The sequence below is a fragment of the Salvia splendens genome, chromosome 1 (assembly GCF_004379255.2).
Source record: "Salvia splendens isolate huo1 chromosome 1, SspV2, whole genome shotgun sequence".
NCBI lineage: Eukaryota > Viridiplantae > Streptophyta > Magnoliopsida > Lamiales > Lamiaceae > Salvia > Salvia splendens.
Window position 1 is genome coordinate 8,303,447 of NC_056032.1, and position 23,118 is coordinate 8,326,564.

General features: G+C 40.0%; 1 protein-coding gene, 1 long non-coding RNA gene and 1 other non-coding gene across 3 annotated transcripts; all 3 read right to left on the reverse strand.

Moving 5' to 3' along the window:
* Positions 1 to 395: 395 nt before the first annotated feature.
* On the reverse strand, positions 396 to 2,049 carry LOC121795237. Its single transcript, XM_042193730.1, has 2 exons — positions 1,826 to 2,049; positions 396 to 829 (listed from the first exon to the last, which is right to left on the reverse strand). Exons 1-2 carry the CDS (start codon positions 1,983 to 1,985, stop codon positions 546 to 548), a joined length of 444 nt encoding a protein of 147 aa, XP_042049664.1. The 5' UTR covers positions 1,986 to 2,049; the 3' UTR covers positions 396 to 545.
* Positions 2,050 to 2,289: 240 nt separating this feature from the next.
* Positions 2,290 to 2,393, reverse strand: LOC121758534. Its single transcript, XR_006041503.1, has one exon. It is a non-coding gene; the product is annotated as a U6 spliceosomal RNA (small nuclear RNA).
* Positions 2,394 to 5,163: 2,770 nt separating this feature from the next.
* Positions 5,164 to 7,082, reverse strand: LOC121795247. The gene is made up of 2 exons (XR_006049434.1): positions 6,697 to 7,082; positions 5,164 to 6,056 (listed from the first exon to the last, which is right to left on the reverse strand). It is a non-coding gene; the product is annotated as an uncharacterized LOC121795247 (long non-coding RNA).
* Positions 7,083 to 23,118: the final 16,036 nt, after the last annotated feature.

A 23,118-nucleotide genomic window follows, 5' to 3' on the forward strand; every position in this document is an offset into this window, starting at 1 on the left:
TTTATTATATTCACTAAATTTATTTTATTATATTCACTAAATTTTAATGTTTTATATTTGTATATATACTAATTATTTGTAAGATTGAATGTTTTTGTGATACATTATTGTTCATATTTTATTATTTATTATATTGGGCACTATATTTTACATTATAAATTGAATTATACATATTTGTAACAATAAAACGGTTCGACCAGTGATTAAACCGGTCCGACCGGTTGAACCATGAACCAGTAGCTTTATCGGTTCACTTACCGGTCCGGTTTTTAAAACATTGCTTATAGCCTAGAGGCATTTTGAAGTTCAAAATCTTGGTCACATATTTGCTAAACTATACAAAGTTTTTTTTTTGTGTGTTAATTTCTTGTGGCAAGATAAATGCTACTGTATTATTGATTCATAGAAGCAAAACTCAGTGAAAATTGGCAGCTCTCAGTAAAACAGTGCTCAAACATACTTGGCATGTGGTTACATATATCTATATAATTATATTGCCATACATATACAACTCCACCTCATCTTTCTTGCATAATGCCCCGTTCCTAAATGCAGTACACAGGAGCTTTGACGGGGCGATAAACAAAAGGTCTCACAGCATGAGAATAGCCAGAGGGGTGCTCGTAGCTGAACTTGACACCCGTACTTCCATCTCCCAGATGCATGCAGTGGTTGTGGAAGCTGCTGATCGGCCTCGCTAGACAGGCATCCCAACGCTCACTCTCTGGCATCGTCTCAGCTACCGTGTATATCCCATTTGAATCCGTGAAAGCCTGGTAGTTTAGGACTTCCCCGGACTTTGTTATGCAGAGAACTGCCACCTCAGCACCTGCGCAAGAATTGGAAATCCAAGGATATCATGAACTAAGTAAAAAGAAGCAATGAATGCATTTCATTATCCAGCTATACCAGGTTGTTGATTGAACTTGGTAATTGAAACAAAACGAAAACATGCGTGCTAATTGAAATAAATCGTGCATATCAGCAAAGAACAAAATGAAAACTCTCTGTTCTTATAGACCAAGTTCATCTAGGATCTTTCATACAACGATGATGCATAAAGTTTAAATCCTTTGACAGAAGATGTGGGATGGTGTGAAGAAGTGTTGGAGAGGAAGGTGCTGGTTTGATACTGAGGAGCAGTGCGTGCTGTTGGAGCATGGTGAGAAAGTAGCAGTGGTGTTTGGTTTGACTAATTGAAGTAGAGGAGTGAGCATAAGGATAAGCAAGAAGGGCGGACAAAAGGAGATTCTTGAACTTATGAGGAATATCCAACATTGCAGGTTCAGCAGAGGTAAACTTCTATGCGTCCAATCCGAACAAAAGCAGTTCTATCAATATTCTCAAAGAAGCACATTTGAAGGGAAGGGAAGGGAAGATAGCTGAATCAATCATTAAGTCATGAACTACTAATATACATGATTCACCCCCCCCAATTTCTAGATTAGTCCTCAAAACAGTCACTAACAAAGTGATTTCAATTTCAACAACTATACATCCGAACCATCAACAAACCATTTTCTACACATCCAAACGAGTTTACATTAAAAAACCTAATCATAAGTATCATTTTATCTCACACGAAAACTAGATCATAGAGAATCACAGTTACAAAATCTAGATGAACATAACCCCCAAATTTCTTAGGATACCTTATTGAAAATATCCCCTAAATTATCTTATAAAATCAACTAACAACATTAGCTCGGTGACAAATTCAATCACCATTACAAGATCAAAACAAGAATAACATATGAGATTTCCTGCTAAAACGCATTACAAGTCAAAAACCCAAAGAAGTAATGAGAAAGGGTGGCGGTCTTGCCTGCTAAAACGTGATCTTCGGGGCCAATGGAGGAGTCGGCGCACACGTCGCACACCACCCTGCCGTGGATTTCGCCGGTCCATGACGTCACTCCTTCTGCCATCAAAATCGCCATTAAAACCACCACAGCCAAAAGCTTGGACTCCATCTTGGACTCCATTTGGGAAATTTCAGGCGCAAGAGCCAGTTGCCGACGAAAAGGAAAGCGCCAACAGTAATCTGATTTCGCTGCTAATATATTGTAGTACTCCAACATGCCTAATTTAATTATTAATATACGAATAGTTGTCAACTAGACCGGGCTGGCCCGGCCCATCAGTGAAATGGAGCGGGCCTGGGCTGGGCTCAATGGTTGAAGTGGGCTCCATTTGGGTCATTTTGTAAACCCAAGCCCAGTCTAGGCTCACGACCGGCCCATCATAGGTCCACTTTATATAATTAATATTTTTAATGTAACTAATAATTAATAATAGTATATTTTTTTATTTATGCACGTAATCTTGTGCATGAGTCCTGCTAATATTCTCTGTATTATTCCAATTTTATTAGATGTACCCAAATTCTCAACTAAATCCACATGAATACAATATTCCATCTTTACTGTATACAATTTTTTTCTTATATTTATTTTTGTCCGAGATGTATAAAGGATGATTGTGAAGTTTATTTTTAAAAATACTACTCATATCTTGGCATTCAAACCTCAATCTCTAATGAATAATTACGGAGTATGATTTTTTAAATTTATTAGTTAGTTCATAACTTATATGTCATTGATAGGGCGCGTTACAAACATGGTTTTATAGGGATTTATTACACTAACATGGTTGATAATGTGCGAAAAAGTGATGAATTTGAGTGTGCATGAGCTATAAAGTGTTGAAGCGGCAAAGTGCAGGAACAACTTGATCAACTCGGGAAAGAAGCGAAAATTGATCTGAATAGAAGATACGTTGATCAGTTGCGGACAAGTAATGAAGCCTGCTTAGACAACAACTTGATCAAGTGGAGTTCACCACAAGAGATGATGAGTCAGAGGAGAGAGAAGAAAAGATGTCATCTCAAGGGCATTAATGTCAAGACAGGATGAGCTTACCATAGGGATTTGGGCCCAATGTCATCCTATAAATAGTAGAGAGAGTGCACACAAGAGGGAGTTGGACATCATCATCATTTTCCATCACCACATTCCACACTTCACACTTTTTCGTAGCATGGTGGAAACAAGTTAGTAGCGGTCGGAGTCTTCGTTCCACCCCTACTTTCATCTCTTCTTCCTCGTCAAGGAAGGAGGGACCTGGATCAGCCAAGAAGTCTTCGTAGTTTGTGTTTTCCTTACACCCCGAGGGGTCAAACAATTTCTACTCTGTTTTCAGTTCATCTTTTCCGGAGTTTAGTTGTTTTTATGTTTTTCGCTTAAGTTGCTACTCTAGTTACTTTCCGTTGTCGATCGATCTTTAAATCTTAGTTTGGATTTCTGTTTTAGTTGTGTTTATTGAAGATCGTTTATGAAATGGAGTTTTTAATGCAAGTTGTTTTGGATCTAATGTTTTCTGATTTCGTTTCTCTTGTTTATCTTAGTTTTATTTTAAGTTGAAGTTAGATCTGTTTTATTTAGTTGTATTGAGTTTCGATCTGAATTTAGATGGAGTCGTCATTCCACCCCTACTTTCATCTCTTCTTCTTCGTCAAGGAATGAGAGACCTGGATCTGCCAAGAAGTCTTTGTAGTTTGTGTTTTCCTTACACCCGAGAGGTCAAACAATTTCTACTATGTTTCCAGTTTATCTTTTCCGTAGTTTAGTTGTTTTTATGTTTTTCGCTTAAGTTGCTAATCTAGTTATTTTTCGTTGTAGATCGATCTTTAAATCATAGTTTGAATTTATGTTTTAGTTGTGTTTATTGAAGATCGTTTATGAAATGGAGTTTTTAATGCAAGTTGTTTTGGATCTAATGTTTTCTAATTTCGTTTCTCTTGTTTAGCTTAGTTTTATTTTGAGCTGAAGTTAGATTTGTTTTATTTAGTTGTATTGACTATTGAGTTTCGATCTGAATTTAGATGGAGTTTGAGATGCATGCTTGGTTTAATTTGTTGATTTCTGAGTTAGATCATGTTCTGATAATTGCTTATTGTCCTATTTTCGATTCTCGTAGTTAGATCTGAGTTTTTAGTTCGTTAACTTGCATGAGTTTAAGATAGATATTGTAGATCTGTTTTCTTTACGCCGATTTCACATGGATCTGTGCTTGATTTGTTTGATTTCCATCTTTATGTTTGTTGCTCTGTTTAGATTTGTCGTAGGTGTTTTTATTTAGTTGCTTAGCGAAGAAGAAGGTTGTAGTTTGTTAGAATAGCAGTTCCTGTCACATTTTCATTGTTTACAACTTTTTAGTAGTGAGCCTATTTGTGTCAGTGGTCCCAAGTTACTTTTACCTTTTCGTTCTTAGTTTAGTTGATCAAGCCACTTGTTCCCTAGTTATGAGTCTGTCTAGCCTAGATTGATTAGTTCAGTTTAGTAAGTTGATCAGTTTCTGTTTTTTAGTTTAAACTTAACCCACTGGAGAGCTTGGCCGCGACCAACCTCCCAATGTCTCAACCAACTCAACTCGCCTCTGTCCTTGAGGGATTCGACCCTTACTTCCCTTTACTGAATCATAGTATTGTGGGTTAAGGTCTTGAAAGCCCCGAGTCTCTCCGTTTGCATACCCAACGACCAGTAGTTGTTCGCCGACTTGAACCATCTATTGTCTAACTTGATCAAGTTGTGCAGTTTACGTGTTTTTAATTAGCATGTGAACTCTGAGTCTTAGAGGACCAGCTTTCGGTCATCATCTACTTACAATAGCGATTCTTCATTTAGTTATGCACTTTTAGATAGAGTAAAGAATGTGAAAAATAATATTAGTACAAAGTCAGCAAACGAACTTAATCATTATTTCAATTTAGATTTCGTGTAAGTGAGACATAATATTTTTAGAATCTCTTTAACTTATATAAATTTAAAAAATTCAAATAAAGCCCAGCCCGCTTCAGACATGGGTCTGGGCCGGGATGATCCAAAATATAGACGGGCCTTGGTAGGCCTCGGCCCAGCCCACTTGACAACTCTATATACGAATGATTGGATTTGGGTAATGAAAATTTAACAAATCAGACCCAAGTTATTGTTTTGAGGTTAAATGGGCCTAGCTACTTGAGTTGAAATGAACGATAACCATCGGCCCAATGTTAATGTTATAGCTTGAAAATCATTTTACTCATTTACTGCAAATGAATGAGTGAAGTCTGCAGAATGGGATATAAACATGACTACATTAAGTCATAAGAAATACTCCTAATACTATAAAACACAAAAAATACTATTACCAACAGGGACAATATTACAACTTAGAGACAACAACTAATTGTTGAAACGCACCCACATAAATAGAGTAATTGTAAATTGTAATTGGCCAAACTAGTAAATTTTTACTCTACAAAGATGAGCATATATTTAAGTAGCGTCTTAGTCAAAGCAAAGCGGGTATACCAGGCCCGAAAGATCCCAAAATGCCTCTCATATTCGGGGCCGGGCCTTTTGGGCGTCCCTTTCTTCACTGCTCGCATCAAATTAGTATTGTAAATCCTCGCATTTTCAACACTGCTCGGATCTCCTTTCCCTTCCTCGACACTTGTAGTTTCGGGGGTTTCGATTTTTTTGAATTCGCCGTCGGATGCCCAGTCTCTGACACAGTCACGCCAGGTGTCGCTTTGGATTTCAACTCCGCTGATATTGGTGACGACGTGGCAAGGATTTTCTCCATGGCTGCATAGAAGGCGTCGACAGTTGCATAGAAAAGGTTGTCGTAATAGACGCCGCAGCAGGGCTGGAGAAGCGCGAAGGAAAGGTTGATGTGCTCCATGTCATGCATGTAGGAGAAGTAGGGATAGACGTTGGCAAGCAGAGGGGCATTTGTGTTGTGTCCCTCAGAAATTCCACGATGGGCTTTATGTACCACGTCACATGCGGCAGAAACTCCCCATGGCTCGGAGGCGACGAATTTCCGAGAAGAGTTAGTTTGATGGAGGTTGAGACGGCGATCTGCTTTTCAAGCCCGGCTTCGCAGAGAGCATTGTGGATGTTCTTCATTGCCGGACCCGGGAGGATCAGAGGGCCGTACTCTGATGAAGGCTCCACTTCGTTTCCCACAACGATGTATCGGAATTTCACGTCCGGATAGCCTATGTTGGCCTGCGATTAACGCACAACACAAAGGCTCTTCAGCAATCAGTACAAAATTTTTTTTATTGACCACTTAAACTAATAGTCTAATACTACTCCCCGTCTCTCACTAAATGTTACACTTACTATACTACTATTCTCTCCAATCTCCTATTATTTTGAATCCTCACAGATTTTAAGAAATAGTACTATGTACGAATATAAAGAAAAATGGATTAAAAAAATTAATGGAATATTGTGAGTTTTATTTTAATTTTATACATGCATTATAAGTTTTATAATAAAATATGTATGAAATGAGTTAGTGAAATGTTAGGTCCATTTATCAAATAATAAATGAAAATTAGATATTTAACTGGGGATGTCATTTTATGAAAGTAATTTTTTTGTTTTGCGATTTCAAGATGTACACGATTAAAAGACTCATTTACCTTTTTTTCATTGTAGTATTTCATTAAATTATTACACTCCTATTTCATTATAAAACTAATATTAAAGTTAAAGTAAGATCATATTCCATTATTTTTTATATTAATTTTTCTTCATATTTTTTTAAACATACGAGTCAAAAAGAACTTTAAATTGTTGTTGTTGAGAGTATATATTATTGTGAAAATGAGCTAAAGTAATCTAGAATGAAAAACTGAACTAGCTGTTCCACGTCACTTGGACCCAGTCGTCCGCATGGGACTGGTGTTTGGCTATGTCGGGGAGATCGGCCTCTGGGATTCCGAGCATGAGCTCGACGCCAGAGCCGCCTAGAGCCTCAAGAGCGGTGTTAAGGGTGCACTCCCTTAACAAGATTCCGGCGACGACGAGCGGTCAACGACGGAAGGATAAAGGTGGACGTCACGGGCTTTCCCCGGGATCAGCTCCAAAACTAGTGTTTGCAGAAAATTAAAGAAGATGATAAAATTGAGAAAATATGTTATTTCTTGATTGAATGAAATGAATAACAATGTCCACTATTTATAATAGTGGATACTAACTTAATGAGCAAGACAAAAGATATGAAAAAGATATTCACTCCCTAAATATCTAACTAAATAATGCAACTAAATAATAATGTTGTTGGCAATTGAAATATAAAAATGAATATAATAATATCCCACATCGGTGTACACAAAGAGATTAATCCACTATATAAGTCTCATGGCCTCTCCTCTTATCACCAATTGGTTTTAAGATAGTACCCATGTATTTCTATCAAATGCAAGATATGAAACCTCTCATCTTATCACCAATTGGTTTTAAGATGAAACCCAAGAATTTCTATAAAATTCAAGATACGAAAGATATATAAATAATAAACGTATCAAGTGGGCTTGTAGGGGTCGTAGATTCGCATTCTTTTGATGTCGTTCTGCTTGTATAGAGCTACCACATCTTCTGGACAAGGCAGATTTGATCCTAGCCGCCCGTAGCAAACACCTACCTCAGCAACTGCATAAATGTATTGTCTCGAGTATGGATAAAGCAAATAATGAACCTGTGGAGTGAAGAGAGATGGTTATGATGAGAAGTCCCACCATGAGAATTGTAGACATGAACAAGTCTTTTTGTGAAGTAGCCATGGAGAAGCAAATTGAGTTTGCTATGGAGTACTAATTTCCTAAGTAATTTATAGAGGTGTGAGACAGTGAGAGCGTCCGCAACGCACAAGTCTCGTCATGAGATGGAATTGGGATGTGTTGCAAGCGTCCATCCCCCGTCTGTCACTTGGCTAAGGGATGGAGGAGGGGCTGTCCCTCCACTCGCCCCCCTCTTTTAGGTTATACATAAAAATTTGTTTTTTATTTATTTTTAAAATAAAATTTATAAATTTCAAACCTAATTCCATATTTTTTATTTTCGTTTATACTATTTTATTTTATTACATTTTCTTTTGGATTTTTTTTTCTAATAGCATGTTTATATTTTTGTTATCATGTGAATTTAATTCAAAACTAATTTGCATGTGAATATTTTATTTTTCATTAAACTCGTATTTAAATTAAATTGAATAATAAGATTTTATAATAAATGAGTTAAATCTTAAAAAACGTATAGAAATTAAAGTAGCGACACTGAATAGTTAAGTGAAGGAATGATGAAGTATGGGTGCAATTAATTCAATTACCCCACCTTCGATGCCACCCGTGACTAAATTGACACAATATTTGTACACATATGGAGAAAGTTGTGTTATTGCTTTTTTAACATTAAGCTAAATGAACAAGAAATAAGAAATATGGTAGGTCTACAGATTGTCATTATTTGTTTTTTACCTGTGCTCTATATTTTTGAGGTGGGCTTGATTTATATCACAATCATGATTCATGAACCTGACGAAGACTTAAAAAGATAACTACAGCTGACTAAGTATAGCAGAAAACAATGTTGGTAAAGATTTCACTTGCACTTTAATTTAATTTATATTACAGTACTTCATAATAAACGGAGTAAAAACTACTCTCTGTTTTAATTTAGGGCCAAATTTTTGTACATGCTAATCAACAAATTGGGTTAACTAGTATACAATAAAATAATAGTGATTAGATGTTTTATTTTTTATAAAAAAATTATTCAGTTTAGTTGAAATATCTCAATAAGAAATACAACTCTAAATGAATTACAAATAGGCTTCTTCTCCTCAAACTTTTTCGGCAACCTTTCCTTAATGGCCATTCTTTATCACTTTTATTTATAATTTCAGCCCCTCCCCATTCTCAACCTCCGACATTTTAGTCTTTCATTATGTAATGGTTGAAGATGATTTTTGATAATTTCCAAAAATTTAAATATTGAAATTTTTTAGTGATTTTTGATAATTTCCAAATATTTAAATATTGAAATTTTTAGTAAGGATTTTATCTCTCTAACTGTGTCTGCCCTTACTCGAGCCCTCACTTGCCCATCAAACGTCTAATTTAAGTTACTCGAGCCCTCACTAGACCATCAAGCATTCTACTTTGAATTCATATTAATTCAATGGAGTCCCAACCCAACTATCCGTTTCTCAGTCATTTTTTATTACTTTCTCCGTCCTCTCTCCGTCCGTGAATAAGAGTTTCATTTCTTTTTTGACATGCATTTTAAGAAATTTTAAGAAAGTTAGATGGAAAAAAGTTAGTGAAATATTGATAGGGACCTCGACACAAACTTATATGAGTCGACCGATGAAGATGACGATCGTGAACCGGAATGTGTCGAGCAGCGGGAAGACGGTCGACCAAAACGGAAGAGAACACAACCAATAAAATATGCAGATTATATTACATATTAGTTAGATTTGGTATATTATTATTTTTGGTTATTTTCCTTTACAGACATTGTTATTTACTAAAATAGCTTGAGTCAAATCTTCTTGGGTTTTCTTAACGTGAATCTTAAGGATTCAAGACACATATGTTTGCCCTGGACTTGCTCTAGTAAATATTTCAACAACCCAACAAATCCAACAAGAAATGAAACAAAAAAAAGGTGGAAAAGGAAGAAGATGAAGGTGTTATGATTTAGATAGATGTTTGAAACCTATGGACCTTCTACAAAACAATGAAGACAACCCAATGCAACTTTCTCCAAAATAAGAATCTAATGGCTCTACAAAACTAGCAACACAAGAACTAGTAAAGCATACCTTAACATTCAATCTAAGCACGGCAATAGATTGGAATGCAACCACAAGGGATTTTGATAAATCTACAAAAATGAAGATGGGTCCTCACAAATGGAGTCTTTGTTCTTACAATATCATTCAAAACTGCCATAAAAAAACCCTAACATGTCGATTTATACTAGTGAAAAAGGGAGAAAAATAAAATAATTCTTGGTCAAAAAGATACATCCCGGACAAAACGCCCGACCAGGCGTTTCCCTAGGCTCATTTCGCCCACCCGTGTGAAGTTTCTGGACAAAACTGATCTCTCGACAAAAACGCCCGACCGGTCGTTTTGCATGAGGAAAAGCGCCCGCCCGCGCGTTTCGTTCTACATTGCGCGGCTTTCTTAAAACGACCATAGGTTCCTTATCCGGGCTCCGATTGAGGCATGCAAGATACTCATGCGAAGCTATTTCGACGATGAAGACAATGGTAGTCTTAGGAGAGGATTTGGACTTTATCTTAATAGGCAAATTCGTGTTTGAATCAGACCTCCAAATCCGGCTTGGCTCCTTGCCATGTCTCCACCTTATTCTCGGACCCCAATCAACCAATGAACCGCGATGTCTTGGTAATTTATGATGTTGAATATCTAGATTCACATCATCCTCTCCTTCTTTGTGAAAGGATTTGTCCTCAAATCCGGTTCTTCGATTTTTCTTTGGGATACCCGGATTCACATCATCCTCTCCTTCTTTTGAAGGATTTGTCCTCAAATCTCAATCAAGTATACCTACAAAATCGAGCGAGTCCAAATCAAATATCATAGTTCTAGAAGTTGGACTAGGCTTACCAAAGGTGTTGTGGGATACATAGTCTAGCTTGCACATCACTACGTGGAGTATATCTAGTGAATACATGGTCTCATCAATCATATCATCATCGTGATCATAAAGTAATAACAATATTGAAAAAATTCGGCCACTAGGGATTAGGATGCTATCAGCAAACAATGAAGTTTGCATCAAGTAAAGAGCATAGGATTTCCAACCTAACCATACTATACATGTGAACTCAATTTCATAAGCAATGTTATGGTTACCAAGTTTTCTCCTAACACAAATGTGCATCCCATCAAGACATTTTCCTTGATCATACTCTAATGAGTCCAAGATATAAGCACATGATATGGAGGCACAAAAGTCTAACAATTCTTTCACAAGGCACTTCGAAACAAAACCATTTGTTGTAAGATCTTTGACAAAATAGCCATAAAATATACCAACTCCATTAAAAAGTTTGATTCTCATGCAATAATAGAACCTATCATGCCAAGACACATACGCATCAAACACTTTGTACCTCTTGGTCCCAAATCCACCCACTCTACCAATCCACATATCAACATTGCCTTCATAAAAGAATTTACATTCTTAGAAGGGCTAGAGATACACAAGAAAGGATCCTCATAGCTTGTAAGACTAAACTTAGCAAGTAATGATTCAAGATTATCATGCCACATATCAAACAAACCGCAAGTGATAAGAGTATCCACACAAATGGGCATTTGAAAACCAATCACATTCACTTGTTTCATTAAATCATTATCAGAAGTTAAGGTGAGAATACTTGAACCTTGGGAAATGGATGATTCATCTTGACATTGCTTCCATGAGCTTATTACCGTTAGAAAGTTACTCGGTACATCCACGGCTCGGGGTTCACATTCTAATCCTCCCAATTCTTGTCTCATAAAGTTATTAAAGAAAAAAGATAAGTCATAAGAGTTAGTGAAATAAGGTTCATTCTCCTCACAAAGGGCAAAAAAGATAGGGTGATTTAGAGCCCTCCCAAGGTTGATCTTAGAATCTAACAAGCAACTTTTTTTCCTCACATGCTTGTAGTTTTTCTCTCTTGGTTTCTTCGATTCACACTCACCCCACCACTTTCTCTTGGCTTTTGCGTCTCACATTTTCGCCTTTTCTCACACTCTATTGGCTTTTGAAGCATGCTCCCACTCTCTAGCTTTTTCTCTTTCTCTTGATTCTCTCTCAAGTGCTTGTTTCCATTATCAACCTCATGTAGCTTTGGTTCGGTGTTCAAGATTTGAAGGGCATTCAACGGCTCACATTCTTCTTCGGCTTCCACTATGCTAGACACGCCATCATTGAAAGTTGGGCGTGCGTCTAATTCATGTATGCCCATGGACTCTTTTTCATCCTCACATTGTTCTTCATCATCCTCGGCAACAAAATCCACTGTATGCTTGACACGCTCTTTAAAAATGTAGTTAAAATTGTCACGCGCACTTTGAATCAAGCTCTTTGAAAGAGGAAAATTGGATGACAACCACAACGAAACCTTCGTGTGATAGCTAGGATGAGATAGGTCCACCTTCTTTGGTGGGATGCTTCTTCGGCTTGTGTCTCCACCACCATGTCGAGAGCTTGAGCTCTTACTTACTTTACTTGAGACTTCTTCCCCCTTTAACCACTCATGCACCTTATGACGATCATGATCCCTCATCCACCTAGAGTGAGACTCTCCATGAAACATTGGAGCTCGTTCCCTTCTACTCCCTCTAACAAGTCCATCATCATGGTACCTTGACTTGTAGCCACTCCTACCATGTCTCTCTCGGTCACTAGGTGCTATAGAATGGTTATGCCCAACTCTATCTCTAAGAAGGTTTATATCCTCATGAAACGCCGTAAATCCTCCTTGCATAGCATTCACATTGCCCCGCACCTCGTGCATCTCCTTCATGATTGAGGAGAACATCTCTTCGATAATAACATCGGATGATGATGCAACTTCCTTTATAGGCGAGTCATGCCTAGAGTTCACCATTTCAAGTATCTACAAAACAAATTGCACAAGACTAGGGACAAGTCCTTTTTTTTAGTAACACAAACAACACACACACCCGAGAATGGAGAATTTAGTGAGGAGCTCACTTCCTATAATATGTACCCCTTTCCCCAAAACTCACACCCAATGTCTACCGGAAGGCTTAGAAATTTTGGTGGCTAGGATACTCTCCCTCACTTGCTCACAACGATGATAATCTACAAGGGTAGCACAATTCACAAACAAGATATGCAACTAGGCAAGTAATTACTAGTTCTAGAAGCCAAAAGATATGTGAAAGTAAGGTGTTAGGCCAATGGGACAAATCAACAAACACTTTGTGTGCACAATTTTACCCAACAACAATAGACCCAACAATTGATGCAATTTTGGTCTTCAACTTTGGAATAATCATATTGACATATGACACATATAACAATTTATAGTTAAAGCCCATGGATATATTTTGGAGTATGACTTTTTTTTGATGATTTCTTTTTTTATGGTATTTTTTGTTCAACCTTACAAGAACAAGAACCAATGGCTCTTGATACCAAATAATGTGAATCTTAAGGATTCAAGACAAATATGTTTACCCCGGACTTGCTCTTGTAAATATTTCAACAACCCAACAAATCCAACAAGAAATGAAAAAAAGTGGAAAAGGAAGAAGATGAAGGTGTTATAATTTAGATAGATGCTTGGAACCTATGGACCTTCTACAAAACAATGAAGACAACCCAAGACAACTTTCACCAAAGCAAGAATCTAATGGCTCCACAAAACTAGCAACACAAGAACAAGTAAAGCATACCTTAACATTCAACCTAAGCCCGATGATAGATTGGAATGCAACCACAAGGGATTTTGATAAATCTTCAAAAATGAAGTGGGTGCTCACAAATGGAGTCTTTGTTCTTACAATATCATTCAAAGCTGCCATAAAAAACCCTAACATGTAGATTTATACTAGTGAAAAGGGGGAAAAATAAAACAATTCTTAGTCAAAAGATACATCCCGGACAAAACGCCCATCCAGACGTTTCCCTAGGCTCATTTCGTCCGCCCGTGTGAAGTTTCTGGACAAAAACTGATCTCTCGACAAAAACGCCCGACCGGTCGTTTTGCATGAGGAAAAGCGCCCGCCCGCGCGTTTCGTTCTGCATTGCGCGGCTTTTTTAAAACGACCATAAGTTCCTCATCCGGGCTCCGATTGAGGCATGCAAGATACTCACGCGAAGCTATTTCGACGATGAAGACAATGGTAGTCTTAGGAGAGGATTTGGACTTTATATTAATAGGAAAATTCTGGTTTGAATCAGACCTCCAAATCCGGCTGGGCTCCTTGCCATGTCTCCACCTTATTCTCGGACCCCAATCAACCAATGACCCGCGATGTCTTGGTAAATTATGATGTTGAATATCTAGATTCACATAATTTCTTCTTGATTCTTTCCCAAGTCGTAAAGTCGAATTAAGTAGGGGGAATTCTATAAATTGTAGAATTCCCACTAAATCGAGTCATTGAGAAATAAGAATAAAATCTTTTTCTCTTCTCTTGATCTCTTAATTTTTGGACAATCCTAATCTCAATACTAGGGTTCTTCGTTCAAACTTTCAATTTTCGTGTGCTCTCTCAATCGATAGGACAACTGAATCCTATCATCTGGTGCTTTCTTGAGCCACTCTTCCCCCGTAGTGTTTCGAAGCTTTCAACCATGCCTTCGGATTATTACGACGATGATGAAGAATCATCAAGACCACATGAATATACTACCTAGGAAATTGGTCAGATGCTAAATGATATGCAGATGCGCCAAGCCAAATATGAAAAGAAGATGATGGCGCACAAACACGAGCAGGAAGCCTTCGCTCGTCAACAGACCGTCACAAATAGAAATATTTATGATTCACATACAAACTTGGCGGCGTCCTTGCGCACCAGACAGGCGGCGCAACCAGTGGCCGCGAATACCGCCCCGACCACCCGCGGTTGGACTCTACCACCGTCCATCACTACGAAGCCCGTCGACTTTGACCCAGATACCACCCCAAACGGACCACAGGCGCGCCGCGCTTCATCGGGGAACACGTGGTTAAATGGATTCGCAAGATACAAAAATACTACAACCACAATTTCACACTCGAATAGGACAGACTTTACTTGATATCGTTTTTATTTGACGATGTGGCTGAGGAGTGGTTATCGTATTGGGAGGATAACACACCTACCAAGACCTGGGGCGCATTCCTACTGGCAGTTAAAAGGTGATTTGATCCCGACCTTTATGAAGACTATGTCGGACGCCTCGCTACACTCAGACAAACTTCGATGGTAGAGGCATACCAAACGTAGTTTGAGTCGATGCTTCAAAAGGCAGACCACGTGGGCGATTCGATAGCCGGCCTCAAGCCATCCCTCAAACATGCGCTCCTAATGAGATGACCGACCACACTCCAAGGCGCCTTCCCCTTGGCCCAGTAGCTAGCGATGTGCCAATCCGCCGCAAACCCACCAACTGCGCCGAGACCATCGTGGTCTTTCCAGTCCACCGGAACAGCAACAACAGCGTGAAGGCAGCCCCACGCGACTATCCTGTGGTTCGTATCTCGGCAGCAGAACGTGCAGAGCGGACTCGGCTGCCCAGAAAAATACACTCAAGCTCATGTCTGTCCCAAGAAATTTTATGCACTGATGGGTGTCGATGAGGTGGATGAGGATCAGCCGGTGTACGACGATACAAATGTGGATGATGATGGAGAAAATATGGCAATCTGTGGTGATGTCTCACGTGTTCTCGTCCTCTCCCCTAAGATCAAGCCACGCTCTATTCGCTTGCACATACGAATTAATGGCTCTACAGCGTCCACACTGATCGACGGCGGCAATACCCACAACTTCATCCAACCCGCCGTCGAGGAAAAGCTAAGTCTTCCGGTTAATGCTATTTCTCCGTTTTGAGTGTTTGTTGGTGATGGGGCATCCTTAAAATGTGCTTTTGCTTGTCTTAACACACCGATTACATTGCAGGGACACCGGTTTGAAATTGATCTGTTTATTCTCCAAGTTAAAGGCCCGGATATTATTTTGGGAGTGCAATGGCTGCAGGATTTGGGGGATATCACAAAGAACTATCGGAATCTCACAATGAAATTTGAGTGGAATGATCAACCAATGTTTTTACGGGGAGAAGACGCACCACCACGCCCAATTTCTTACAACAACTTGTTTTCTCTAATAGGCATGGAGTTAGAAGCGGACGTCTTTGAGCTAGTGACGGTGCAGCCAGATAGCCCGACCCCGCCCTCGGTGACCGCAGAGACTGATTCAGATATTACCGCCATCCTTTCCGACTTCACGTCAGTATTTGATCTTCCGTCGGAGTTGCCGCCAACACGTCAATGGGACCATCGGATCCATCTGCCGGTGGGGACAAAACCTGTTAATGTTCGACCTTACCGCTATCCCTATTTCCAGAAAACAGAGATCGAACTGCAGATACTTGAGATGCTTAAACAGGGGGTGATACAACCCAGCACAAGCCACTTTTCATATCCGGTGCTTTTGGCCCGCAAGAAGGATGACACTTTTAGATTTTGTGTCGACTACAAAGCTCTGAATGCTGCAACTACACCTGACCACTTCCCTATTCCGACTGCAGATGAACTTTTTGATGAGCTCCATGCAGCGAGGGTATTTTCTAAGCTGGATTTACGCTCGGGCTATCACCAAATCCGGCTGCAGGCGAACAATGTCCACAAGACGACTTTTCATACTCATGACGGCCATTATGAATTCTTAGTCATGCCGTTTGGGCTTAAAAACGCCTATCGACATTTTAAGCAGCCATGAACAGCCTATTTTGACCATTCCCGTGGTGCTTCGTGATCGTTTTTTCGACGACATACCGGTGTATAGTGCTTCGACGGACGAACATAAGCTCCATCTCCGTCAGGTTCTTGCAATCCTTCGAGATAACACTTTCTTCATCAAGCGGTCCAAATGTGCGTTGGGGTGCGGATTATTGACTACCTAGGCCATATTATTTCGGCCGGCCAGCTACTAGCCGATCTAACGAAATTGGAGGCCATGCAAGCGTGGCCAACACCTACTACTGTGAAACAACTCCGGGGATTCCTTGGCCTCACAGGCTATTACTGCAGATTTGTCAAAAACTACTCCATTATAGCATCACCTCTTACTGAACTCTTGAAGAAAGATGCCTCCTCTTGAACCGACTCGGCTTCGAAGAGCCTTGCCGCATTGAAAGAAGCTATGTGTTCGGTTCCTATGCTCCGGCTACCCAATTTTGAGCTTCCCTTTGTACTCGAAACCAATGCTTCCGACCTCGGTATTGGCACCGTATTACTCCAAGAGAACCACACTCTCACCTACTTCAGTAAGAATTGGGGCTACGCCGTCGTGTAGCTTCGACATATCATAAGGAGCTCTATGCCATTGTCGAGGCAGTGCAGAAATGGAGACAATATTTGTTGGGTCGAGAATTTATTATTCGCAGTGATCAACACAGTTTGAAGGATTTACTATCTCAAGTGGTCAAAACACCTGATCAGTCGTTTTACCTGCGAAAATTGATGGGTTTTAAATTTCGCATAGAGTACAAATTCGGAGCATCTAATAAAGTTGCAGATGCTCTTTCTCGCCAGATGGAAAACCAACATGCAGGCGATCCGAGTCTCCTCGTCTTGTTGCTGAGGGCCACGCGCCAGCGCACATTTCTGTTCAAAATGGGATCCTCCACTTTAAGCGGCGCATGTTCCTCACCAGAGACTCTTCGGCCATCCCGACCATTTTGAATGAATGCCACGATGCTCCGACGGCAGGCCACCCTGGTGCTCGTCGCATGCTCACTCGTGTGGCAGGTTCCTTCTATTGGGCGGGGATGCGATCCGACGTCAATAATTATGTTGCAGCTTGTGTGACCTGTCAAGCGACGAAGTACGTCCGTGACAAGCCAAACGGTTTGATTCAACTGTTACCAATCCCGGACATGGTATGAGAGACAGCCACAATGGATTTCATCGTCGGACTTCCTACGCAAGGCTACACAACGGTGATGGTGGTTGTTGACAGATTGTCGAAATACGCCCATTTTGGGGCTTTGAAACCGGGCTTTGATGCGCCTTGGGTAGCCCGATTTTTCATAGACACTGTGGTCAAACTTCATGGATTTCCAAAGAAGCTTCTTTCTGATAGGGACTCTATTTTTATAAGTGATTTTTGGGATGAGTTGATTTCCTTCAGTGGTACAAAGTTGCAATTCACCACAGCGTATCATCCTCAAATGGATGGCCAATCGGAGGTTACGAATCGTGCATTAGAGCAATACCTCCGGGCTTATACATTTGACAGTCCGCAACAATGGTCACAGTTACTTCCGTGGGCGGAATTAGCTATGAACTGTTCTTTTAATGTAAACATTGGCATGTCACCCTACGAGGCTCTTTATGGACGAGAACCACTCAATCTGTTTGACACCTACTCACGCTCGTCTCACAACACGGAGGTGACTGAAATGCTGGAGGAGCGTGAAACCTTATTGCGAAAATTGAAGATGCGGCTTCGCCATGCCCAATCGCTTATGGCTACCCAGGCGAATCGTCAACGAAAGGATGTGGAGTTCGCGGTGGGCGACAGCGTGTGGCTATGTCTTCAACCTTATTGCCAACATTCCGTGGGAAAGCCACTATCTACCAAATTGGGACGTCGTTACTATGGACCATTTCAGATTACCGAGAGGGTCGGCAAGGTGGCATACCGACTTCAGCTTCCCGTGAAAGCCGCATTCATGATGTTCCATGTATCATAGCTTAAACCTTTTATCAGCTCGTCACCCCCTGGAGCTTTAGTCGCATTACCGCCAGAGCTGCTACACGGTCTGCCGCTAGACACACCAGTTCGGGCTGTCGAGGAGCGAACGGTCTTGGTTGATGGTATTCCTCAAGTGCAATGGCTGGTGCAATGGGCGTCTGATGTGAATAATGCACCATCTTGGGAGCCATCATCACTGTTAGTAAAGGATTTTCTCCATTTGCGCCTTGATGACAAGTCGGATTTCGTCGGGGGGGGGGGAGTTGATAGGGACCTCGACACAAACTTACATGAGTCGACCGATGAAGATGACGATCGTGAACCGGAACGTGTCGAGCAGCGGGAAGACGGTCGACCGAAACGGAAGAGAACACCGCCAATCAAATATGCAGATTATATTACATATTAGTTAGATTTGGTATATTATTATTTTTGGTTATTTTCCTTTACAGACATTGTTATTTGCTAAAATAGCTAGAGTCAAATCTTCTTGGGTTTTCTTCTTGATTCTTTCCCAAGTCGGAAAGTCGAATCAAGTAGGGGGAATTCTATAAATTGTAGAATTCCCACTAAATTGAGTCATTGAGAAATAAGAATAAAATATTTTTCTCTTCTCTTGCTCTCTTAATTTTCGGACAATCCTAATCTCAATAGTAAGGTTCTTCGTTCAACCTTTCAATTTTCGCGTGCTCTCTCAATCGATTGGACAACCGGATCCTATCAAATATGATTCTCATTTTTATTTATATATATATATATATATATATATATATATATATATATATATATTAGTATTATATGAAATTTGCGTGTAATGAGTTAGTGGAATGTGTGGCCTATATAACATTTATAGTAAAAGTGAATTGAGACTTCTATTCGTGGACGGACTGAAATGGAAAAATGAGACTATTATTCGCGTACATAGGAATTATCTTTTTTTCTATTAGTATTAGATTTTTAATTTTTTAATTTTTTTTATATTGTACAATATGAGAATAAAATGATTCCACAGTTTATACTGCCGACATAATATCAAAATAAATAATGTTCACGTCAGGTCAATAGGTCTATAATAATAGGTTCCACTTTACTCCAAAACAAGTGTCTGCTATTAACAAAAAATAAAGAAGTTTATTCTATTATTTACCATAGGTCTGGTAGGTCTACAAACTATAATAGGTTCCGTTCCACCTTACTCCAAAACAAGTTTCTGCCATTAATAAAAAATTAATAGGAGTAATAAAGTTTCTACTATCAAAGTCAAGTTAATTTGTTTCTTTCTCTAATTATAAGTGCATAAAGAATTACCGTAATAAGTTAAAATTTAAATAATGTAAATTTCACTTCATTTCATTTCCGTATTGAAAATAGTCCAATAAAATATGGCTGCAAAGCTACCGTAACATGATTACTTAAAAAAAAATTGTCATCGTGTGGCTGGCCACATTATGGCCGCAAAGCTATACCATAAAACAAAATGGATATAGTAATTATGCATAGCATGAAATGGAAGCACCTAAGAGTGTCCATAGTGGGAGGACACGGCACCCGCCGAGGAAGGTGGCTGGGCAGCGCCTCCCTATAGTGGAGGACGAGGGCGGACAGGGCGGTGGATGGAGCCGCGGGCACGCCGAGTACTCGGCGGGGACGCGGCTGAGTGCGAAGGGGGGCGGCGGTGGATGGGGCTCCTATTGCACGGTGCCGACTCGCCGCGGGAGGACATAACTGAGTGCGAAGGGGGGCCGGCAGTGGGAGAGAGTGTCCACCTTATTGTGGACACTCTAAGCCGCCACTCTGGCTCCATGGTTGCCCATTCACAAACTGTTAGAAAGGAAAATATATAAGTAAGGAAAATAGGTAAGCAAGGAAAAAAAATTAATTAGGGAATGAGTATTATGGCAAATCTTGCCAATTTTATGTAACCCTTGGCCTATTTAAAGGAGGCATACCTATTGTAATTCTCTGAACAAGTTGAATGAATAATACTCATATCTTTCAACACAAACCGTCCTAATCAAAACAATGAAGGCCTACGATTAATGAATAGATGATTAATTTATTAGCAACTTAATATTACTCCTTCCGTTTCATAGAAATAAATTAATTTAAAATAATATAAATTTTTATGCATAATAAATTAAATAAGAGAGAAAAAAATGGTTAAAATAATGTAGCATATGGCATGGCCATAAATAATGAAGTAAAAAAAGTAAAAAAAAAAGTTTTTATAAATAAATATGGACTATTTCTATGAAAGAGACAAAAATTGAAATTCAGTCTATTTTCATAGGACGGGAGAGTAATATATTTGCATGTTTAAAGCTGGTAGACTGTAGTTCAACTCGTCATATACCATATTAGTAGTACTAGGCAATCTGTTGATCAAAACATAGTTGGGCCAAAAAATGAAAGAGTAAATGCGATGCAATTCAGAGCATCCACAACCGTGCTCTTGCCAGCGGCACGGTTGTGGGTCCGGACGGTACTATTCATGCATGCTCTCTGGCAAGAGCACAACACCCACAACTGTGCTCTTCCGCAAGGACGAGCACAATTAATATAAAATTCAATTAAACAAAAACATTTCCATAATATTAAAATCCATTTAAAAACCACAATAAATATTACAAATTACAAATAAAATTAAAAAATACATAATTAAAATCCTAAAAATTAAAAATTACATAATTAATCTCCTTAAAATTAAAAATTACATAATTAAAATCCTAAAAATTAAAAATTACACAATTAAACTCCTAATAAGACTACGCATCCGGCGGGATCAACCCCAATTATTTTTGGAGACCTTTTATCATGGTCTCGTGTGTTTCAAGTTGCGTGGGGGTCATAGATGACCTATCGACCATATTGAGTTGGCTTAAGAGCATCCACAGCGAGTTGTTCGGGGGTGGAGGTGGCACATAGGGAGCGGGAGCGGCTTCGGGAGTGGCTTCGGGAGTCGTGCCGCGACGACGGTTGGCCGCCGCCTTCTTCCTTCCTTGGGGGCGGCGTTGGGAACCGCTCGGTCCAGCGTCGGGGCTACCCAAGTTAGCTCCGGCGAGTTGGCTAGCCACTTCTTCCGAGCCGGAGTCGGATAGGGCTACCGATCTTGATCGTTTGGAGGAGCCGCTAGAGGAGGATGTTATGCCTCCCTTATACTTCGGGTGCGTCCGCGTCTCCTGCCAAACGTTAAGATATTTGAATGACTTACCGTTCATGGATTGGTAGGTGCTCAGCGCGGCGGTGATGATGTCGACCTCGCTTCGGCCGCTCCCGGCATTCCGGGACTCCTGGATGAAATAGCCGTTGAACTTGCCAATTTCTTCGTTGGCTCGGCCGATGCAGTTGCGCACCATACTCTCGTTGCGCTCGATCGTTCCCGGCGGCCGGTTTGCATTGTACCGGCTAGAGACGCGCCACCAAAAGTGATCGCCGGATTGGTTCGTTCCAACCACCGCATCTTCAGAGATTTCCAAGTACGCCTTGAACAATCTTTCCATCTCCGCCGGTGAGTACGGTGTGCGGACACCGGCACAAGATGGATGAGTCGGCATTTGGGAAGGGGCGCGAGGCCTAGGCTCTGGTGTCCACCCGTAGCGCCCATCGGAGGCACCTTGATCGTCGATTGGGTATGGCCGGTAGCCACTCGGAACGCCCGAATCTTGGGTGAGAGGAGGGGCCGAATATTCCGTTTCCGGACTAGGAAACGGTTGTGAACCGAACCATTCGGGGTTCCAACCGTGGGAGCCCGAAGGGTTATCGTCTTGGCCGGACATAGTGATGTTGTAGGGTATGAGAGAATGAAGATGAAAATGGATATGAGAGAATGGAGATGAGAATGGATATTGGAGAATGATGATGAGAGTTGTGTAGTTTGATGTGAATTTTTGGGGTGAAATTGGGGGTATTTATAGATGAACGTGTGTATTTTTGGGGTAAAAAAAATGAAAAAAAATTAAAAGGTGTAAAAAACGGTTATAAAAGGATATATTTTTTTTGGGAAGTGAATTTTTTTTTTTTTTTTTTTTATCGGTTTTTTAATAAAAAATCGATTTTAAAAAAAAATAAAATAAAAAATGTTTAAACACAACGGCTATGCCGTTGACGAATGGGAGCACGCCACGTGTGCGTCCGCTGGCACGGACGTGCTCGATATATCGAGCAGCGCCGTGCCAGCGGCGCGAGCGCAGCGGCGGCGGATGACGTCCGTCCCAGCGGCGCGGACGGCGGTGGCGACGGACGCCACCGCTGCGCATGCTCTCACCGTTGTACATTTCGACTTCTATCACATTTGAATGTATTATATTATCCATATTTTACATGAGTCTAGCTTGTGATTAATTACATTGTACTAGTAAATGAGTCTGAATTTTAAGTTGGATTGCTCGTGACCCTTCTAGACTTTCTTGGAAATTTACTTGGAATGCTAATTCTTTTGAGACTATTATATATAGTCAATCTGAGAATTACTGAATTGACTCATTTCATTTTTACAAAAAAATTATCCAATTTGTTTAACAACCACCCACTCCAAAGTTGAACAAGAAAATCTTGGTTTGTTATGTTTTTAACTTATTAATTTGGATGAAGTGAAGCCAAACCCCACATTGAAAAGGACGATCACATGATATTTATTGACTTAATTGGTCAATTACTAGATAAAAACTCATATATTCTCAATGCTGTGACGTTTGTATTGATGTGTTACTATCACTCCTATATTATTTTGGAGGCCAAAGAATGTGTGGATGGCTTTTCTTTGTTTACTTTACTCTTGAGAAGACAAAATACCTTAGCTTCATTAACTT

What these genes read in the sequence shown, in the direction of transcription:
- LOC121795237 (XM_042193730.1), bottom strand. Translation starts at nt 1,985, where the DNA reads ATGGAGTCCAAGATGGAGTCCAAGCTTTTGGCTGTGGTGGTTTTAATG. An exon ending in CGAAGATCACGTTTTAGCAG is followed by an intron (nt 830 to 1,825) that starts GCAAGACCGCCA and finishes ATTCTTGCGCAG; the next exon opens with GTGCTGAGGTGGCAGTTCTC.